General features: G+C 39.0%; 1 protein-coding gene across 2 annotated transcripts in view; it reads right to left on the bottom strand.

Moving 5' to 3' along the window:
* Nucleotides 1–7,219, bottom strand: part of usp53b (ubiquitin specific peptidase 53b) — a 19,004-nt gene extending 11,785 nt beyond the window's left edge. For both annotated transcript variants that reach the window (XM_010776031.1, XM_010776032.1), the window contains exons 1-8: nucleotides 6,859–7,219; nucleotides 5,160–5,345; nucleotides 4,668–4,828; nucleotides 3,162–3,254; nucleotides 2,857–2,991; nucleotides 2,175–2,288; nucleotides 1,906–1,988; nucleotides 840–945 (exon numbers count right to left, since the gene is read on the bottom strand). In XM_010776031.1, the coding sequence (XP_010774333.1) occupies nucleotides 840–945; nucleotides 1,906–1,988; nucleotides 2,175–2,288; nucleotides 2,857–2,991; nucleotides 3,162–3,254; nucleotides 4,668–4,828; nucleotides 5,160–5,253 (786 nt within the window). In that variant the 5' untranslated portion in view covers nucleotides 5,254–5,345; nucleotides 6,859–7,219. The remainder of the gene's footprint in view (nucleotides 1–839; nucleotides 946–1,905; nucleotides 1,989–2,174; nucleotides 2,289–2,856; nucleotides 2,992–3,161; nucleotides 3,255–4,667; nucleotides 4,829–5,159; nucleotides 5,346–6,858) is intronic.
* Between the last annotated feature and the right edge of the window lie 340 nt (nucleotides 7,220–7,559).

Below are 7,559 nucleotides of genomic sequence, written 5' to 3'. Positions count from 1 at the left end.
CTGGACACCGCCCAATCACACACACACACACACACACACACACACACACACACACACACATTTTCAGTGTCTATTCGTTGTATATTTACTGCCGTTTTTCATGTATACCAGTAGCCTGATACAAAATGTACAGTTTGAAAGGGTGTTACATGACATTTGGTGATGATTAATGGTTTTTGTGTTAATGTAATAGCAGTTAAAACAGGACCGGTCAAATTTGACCACGAACACCAAAGTAAAGGGGGGGGAAACGAACACAAAAGGAAGGTAACTAAATCTGGTGACTTATCACTACAAAATGTTATAATAAGGATTATTTCAAAGATGGAAAAAGAGACAGACAGCTTGTATTATCTGCACATCCGTATCATCAAGTCATTTCTGGAGCTTTGATTTGTCTGGAAGAATAATGGGTCAAGGGAACAGAGCACTCAGGTTCACCCAACTGATGCACACTGAAGAGGGAGACAGCGGTAGCAAATACAGATGAGAGAAAACGTGGATATAAACCCTTACTTCTATTTATATCCTAACACTAGTCTGGCACTGTCTCCTTCCGGCCGCTTCAAGTGCAGAGTCACAGCAGAAAGCACAGAGTGTACTCTGCATAGTTGCAAGAAGCATCCTTGTGTCCATGTTACCGTAACTACATGATAACTGTTCAGCTGAACGGCTAGAGCTCTCTGTGACAAATCAGCATTTCTTTTTCATTATGGTTGAATTCAGATGCTTTCACAAAACAGCAGAGCGGGAAAAGTTATTAAGCCATGACTCCAAGATGTCAGATTTGTTGACATAACCATCACATTAAAAAGAAACATTGAAAGTAAGTCACATACCGGGCAGCTTCGGAGGTCACCTGTGTTGTTTGCTGCCTGCAGCAATTCTCCAAACATGTCTGACCTGAGCCGCTCGTTCTTCCCCAACATGCGCTCAACCTGTTGGCTGTGCATAAAAACATAGACTGTATGAATTGTAATTGATACCAAGTATTATATTTTTCACTAAACAACTGAATATTCAATAACCCCAACTTTTGTGTATCTTTAACAGACAAAAAACATTGTCCTAGTAATTAACATTAAACAGTTAGAATTAGGATATACATGTATTAGGTACAACAGATTTGCAAGAAGTTTTACATTTAGGAAGATAACAATATTCAGTTTTTGTTGACGCTGTCGGAAAATTGTTCATTCAACTGTGTGTTTATAATTGAGCTCGTAGTCATATACTGCCCCCATCCACCCCATCTGTGTGAATGAAGTAATACAAAAGCAACTCATATCACAAGGAAGCTAAGTTTAATACCACTGAAAACTTCCACTTCAATAAATTAAACAAATACTTCAATCAATACCCCTTCGACCGAGTCAATCAAAATAAACATTATTTTCTATGTGAATGTTGAATTTATGGCTGAGACATAAAGACTATTAATAATTAATTTATATATATAACAAACAATGTAATTAGTTTGAAAGCACAGCCCTTTAAAATAAATATGGAATACATTACAAATGAATAGGGTTGTTCCTGTTAACACTCCTTAATTATTGATAATGATCTTTGATACACAAGTACTTTCTGCAGATTGTGGATTTCTTGAACATACATACAGAAAGTGAGATGAGGAGGAATTGTGCACTTGTTGCATGAAAAGAGAGAAGAACCTTTATATAACCATTATTAGTCCTAGTGGAAATTAAATGTTAGCCAGTGATAACATCCCCACTGGGTTTTTAGGCTCTGTTGCAGTAGGCAAATTGATCTAATATGCTTAGAATTACTACCAAAAGTTGCTTTTATATTAACCCTATTTAATACTTTGATATTTAAATTGGGATTAGCACTCTGGACTGATTTTTGAGTAATAAATCAGGCCAGAGTAAATCACGTACTCACCATAACGCAGTCGTTGAAACATAATGTACGAATTCTGAGAACGGGTGCGGGTCTGACGACGCTCCACAGCAGCGACACACAAACTGCAAAAGAAACATGTTGCATTATTTAAAAGATACTATGTCATGTTTAACTTTTGGTCAATGACTTGTGCTGTCACCAATTATCTACTCTAACATTTAGTTATAGTAGACATTATTATTCTACTAACAGTAATTGTCCCCATGTACTTCACATGAATTAACATATTACATCTATTTTTTGGTTACCTGCTCATAAAGCATCATGGCGAACTTCTGATGGGTGATGCAGGATTTGGATGAGCATGCATCAGTCGACGTGTCAGAAACGATGTGTAAATGAATCCGCTCCAGGATGTTCTCCTAATATGTAAGACATAAAAGCAGAATACAAATATGTAACACATGCAAATACACATGATATATAGACAGCAACATTGCACAGTGCTTCCATACAACTGGTGAATTAATCAGTCAAACCCACTACAAAATGTATGTGAAACACTTAAAATATCTATACAAATAGATACATATCTATATGTATCTACTAGGTTAGGATTTTAAATGATTGTAGATTGTAAAATATGTTAACTTTTACCATTAATAGCTGAGGTCTATTTTCCCTATTATTATTAATATACACAACTATACATATAAGGGGATTTTAGAGGCACTGCATTACACACTAAATCCAATATTCATTCCGAAAAGTGTTTGACTTAACTATGCAAAAAAGCAAGTGGCTAAAATATATAATTTACATACAGTAGATAGATTACACAGAGCCAAGGCATTTTCTCAGTGGGCTCTGCTTCTTTTTACCGTCAGTGTCACACGGGAGGAAGTGCCATAATAATGTTTAATACACACAGTTACTGCGGAAAGGTCTTTTACTGGATGTTACTTTGATTAAAAGCCAAATGCAACGTACAAAGCACTCAGCAGCATCATCCATCAGGCCGAGCTGGAAGCGTTGCTCATCCTTAAAAGTTTCAGCTAGCGCGTTACGCAGGCTGTCGGAGGGGAGCACTCGCTCTCTGCTCTGCTGGAACTGGCTGAAGATGCTCTGAAACAGAAAAACAGTGGTCAGCTATTGTCATACAATTGTCGTTCCTCACCAAATTACACTTTTGAGACAGATATTATGACATCAAACAGAATCAGTTTCTTAATGTAATGAAAACAATGTTTACTACCGACAATGCCATGTGAAGCTCAAAGGGCAGAAACACACACCTTTAGAGCACAGAAGATGCAGCTATCACCGAGACAGAAGTGACCTGAGAGCTGCCTCAAACTCCTCCTGAAGATGTCAAGCTGCCAGAGCACCTGTGAAGGTTAAAACAGCAAAAACATAAACATATTGACTTGCAGATAAATCTATTACAAAGATTTTGAAGAGTTGAAACGAAACATCTCATAAAGAAAATTTTTGGTGTTTCCATTGAAAGAGTTGTTGTACTTCTAGACCCACTGAAACTTAAAACTCAACTTAGCAGCTTCTCTCTGCTTTTAGTCATTTTCAGCTCATTATTTTGGTTTGCTGGTCCATGTGGCTGAGTCACGGCATCTCTCAGTTACCCACACGTTAGAAAAACATGCTCAGCTCACACACACATTATTGAGACATTGCCAGGGAAAATTGTTTAAAAAAAGAAAAGGAAATCTAGCGAAGAGACATATTTAATTCAGAAGTTGATATACCAAATTATTTTTTAGAAAACAATTTAATGTTGGTGATTCCGACCACTTTGCTGTTTGTACTGACTAAGACCCCATTTACACGGGAACGTTTGCGTTTACGCACCGTGTGCGTTTTCAAAAAAGTCTCCCGTTCACACGCATTCCGCTCAATTAACGTGTCCGTTCACACGAGACCGCTCGACCCGCTGAAAACGCTGTAGTACATATGTCGGGCCTGTAATTGGTGCTGCTGCCACCACAAAACACACCAAAAGCGGCGAAGAAGACTGCTTTTGGTGTATTTTGAAAAATAAATTGAAATGAAAAAAAAAAAAAAAATTCTCTGGTCAACATGTCCGTTAAAGTTTAAATCTTCCGACACTTAGAAAAGTGCCGGTCAGAGATCTTATTTATTGAGCTTTTTAAAAAATGATAACGACTCTATATAATAATATAAGAATAATAAACGGAGCCTCTCTTTTCCTCCCCCTCTTCTGACAGCCCAGCAGCTGATCTCTGAGCAGGAGACGTGGGGAGAGGGAGGCGGGGCTATTTCATCGTTATCAACAAATGATCGTATAGAGGCTTAAACACGGAGCCATTTGCCCCCCCAGAGCGTTCCGTTTGCAGATCTATCCAACTTGGGACCCGTTATCGTTTGCGGGGTCCGTTTCTATCGTTTTGTTATGACCTTGTGTAAACGAAAGGGCTATACGCAAGAGAAACTATGCAGATAAAACCCGTATTGTCCTCGTGTAAACGGGGTCTAAGAAATGTGGGAATAGCATTTCCTAAAATTGTTTCCCACAAGAATGATATTGCAGAATATTTTGGAATTTGGTTTTGGATCTGTTCTTGCTGTCAAGTGCTCACAAACCGCTTTCTGCTGTGGTGTTTTAAAACAGTTTACAAGACAAAAGTGAAGAAATGTTGGAAGAAGAATGTGTTGTTTTAAATTGTTTGAGCACTGAGACAGTGTTTCATTATTTCAGTGCAGTAAAGTAAGTTAATTGAAGTATTTTTTCAGTAATAAAAAGCGGGTAGAAAATTGTGCTTTACCTGAACAGCGCTGTTTAGGAAGCAGCTGTTCTGCCCGGGTTCATTCAGCAGGCCTTTGGTGAGCGCGAGAGACAGCATGCTCCCAGGCTGGTAGGATTTCTTCAGGCCTCCTCCAGGTTTTTTGAACATCTTCGCCCATGCCATGGAGTTAGAGCCTGCAGCTGATTAAAAAACGATTGGGCTTTGTAACTCTTTCTATGTCTTCAAGTCTCTTAAAGCAATTCACACCACATGTGTAACCTCAAAATATCATATCATTATAACGTTTGCCACTCAAACCATTTTAAACATGGTTATTTCCGTAGACATTAATTAATTTCCCATTAAAGTCTCCACTGGTATGTTTCAAAATGTGATTATTATTGCATGGCATTACGTAGGCATTTTAAGCAACCCTGGATGAAAATGTGGTTTATCTTGGACACAGTTTTCATTACATCACTAATCCAAATTACTGTTTTGGTTGGTTGCCAGATAAATCATGTCATCTACCTTCTCCAGAGTTGGGGGGAGACTTGCTGCGGCTGGACATGCTGAGGGGTGGGAGCTGGTGAGCTGATCTGGCCATGGGCTCCATCCATTTCATCCCCACGCACCCCCGGAGCGGTTGGTTGAAAGCATCATCAGGATCAGCCGCAGGGCAGCCTAAGCCACGTGCTGCTGGACATTGAATAGCAACTGGACAGTATATGGGAATATGTGGAAAGGAAGAGGGAAACAATTAACGTTAACACAAGTTTACAGTGCAGCTACAGTAGAGCCAACTTATGATTAAAAAGAGATGCAGTAGCCCTTTCCAGCAGCAAGTACATTTCTGAGGTATTTCTCAGATCTCCTCTTCTAAAAGAAGATGCTTAATATAGCAGATACAATTCATTCCCAAACAATAGATTTTAAATACTGTTGTATTTCTTTACTTGCTCCACAGTCTGCATCGTCACCACTATCACACCGGCTTATGAAAGAGTATTGCAACATTTGTTTTAATACTTTTAAACTCATAATCTAAGAAAGACAACCAAACTAGAATAGATGTTAGGTCTGTTATTATTTTTATTTTAAACATGTATCTATCTATTAATCCATCTATTTTTACTTGACCGTCCTATTGTTTCATGAATCATGCAGAAAGAGCAATGAAAACATAGAGCTAGAATAATAATGCAAAGGATATAAACTATACATAACAAAACAATACATTAATCTCTCTTTAGAATATACAAAATTCAAATAAATCCTTCAATGATGCTGTTCTGCTTAACGTGACCTTTGTAAGGATAGTATCCAGTGTGGCTTTACTCAGTAACCTTTTATTGTTCTTAGAAATCAGATAAAGGATAATCATAAAAGGTGCATTAGCAAACTAACAATCCACATACACAGCAGATCGTCTCTTTAAAAAATCAATTACATGAAACTACAGTATAAGCCACAATCGCTGGTATTATATAAACAAGAGAATAAGCCCATCTCCAAAATATCTGCAGCCTGTTTTTATGTCAGCAGCAAGGTCCATGAGACAATAATAATTGTTAAGGTTTAATCCTGAACTGCAGCACTGGTTTGTTTACATATGCTATGTTTACCAATGGAGGGAAATGCATCTGTTTTTAAAATAACCATTAGATAAAAAAGAGAGAGAACATGTATATATTTCAAAAAGGAAAGTGCAACTCTAACAGGCACATCATGTTATGTTTTTATTGTCTTATTTTTAGAGGTAGCCTAATTGTAAATGTATGTTAAATAATACTGATAACGGATCTTTAAGTCGTTTTTGAGTCACATAATGACCCACTTTACTTATGTTATTATACTGTTTTCATAATGTTAATTCTTCTTAAAACGTGTATTGTCAGTCTCCACATGTGTGTGTGCAGCTCCTCTAACAACATGTGATGCCCGTATAGGCCTCTATACGGTCTGACATAAGCGCCCATCTTTGCAGCAGGGTTCATAAAGGAGGACATAAATCCTTCACTGAACGGGATTTCATGGTTATCTAGAGCTTTTCTGCATTTAAAAAAACCTAAAGCTTCGACAAGCGCGCTCTTAGTGCAGGAGACATGCTGCCAGTGTTGCACCATGCAGCCTCCCGGGGAACTGTTACAGCGCCCGGTCAGACACAGCAGCACCAATATGCCGCAACTTGCATTCAGGCATTGACAAAACAAGTGCTGAGCAGACTCACCTTAAAGGGGAGCGGACACTTCAATGCCTCCAATGAAGGCGCAGGGCGGTCCAGCTGTCAACGCGCAAAATCGCCACACTTCTCCTCGATTCCTCCAAATAAAACTGGCTAGAAAACACTGCAGATATCTCCGGACGCATGTAACGCACTATCCGTCATAGTGCAGCATTCCCAATCCCTCCGACACGCACACAGCTCGAAACGCTGTTTGCTGACACACACACCCGGGCGGGACAGTGTTATTTCGCTGAAAAATGCTCCCTTTCTCCGTACTAACGAGGCCAGTGATGGCCTGTGCCAGAATGTCCGACGCGGATTAGTGATGTTTTCAGACTTGAGAGGTCAAACTCCGCCCCTAGTGTAGCCTCAAGTGCACTGCTGCTGTATTGCAATCTTCAATCCCTGCATGGCAAACTGTGTACTGGCGGAAGGTCAGACTTCCAACTTGTCATGATGATGATGATGATGATTAGAGAAGCCATCACATGACTGCACTGGTTTCATAATCATGCAGCACTGTGGGGACTAAACCCTGCCTGTGTGTGTTTTTTTGTTAATGCTCTCACTTAAATGTCACACAGCAGAACAGAATTGCGTTTTTCTGATTTTATAATTGCAATTGTGTGAATATGCAACAATTGCGATTGCAAAAAAAAAGAGTTGTTGTGATTGTATCCGCTTACTTAACATGTGTTAATCTG

Source organism: Notothenia coriiceps, unplaced genomic scaffold (genome assembly GCF_000735185.1).
Source record: "Notothenia coriiceps isolate Sejong01 unplaced genomic scaffold, NC01 NC01_scaffold00016674, whole genome shotgun sequence".
Classification (NCBI taxonomy): domain Eukaryota; kingdom Metazoa; phylum Chordata; class Actinopteri; order Perciformes; family Nototheniidae; genus Notothenia; species Notothenia coriiceps.
Note: the sequence above shows the minus strand (reverse complement) of the source record. Positions and strands in the feature narration are given on the sequence as shown.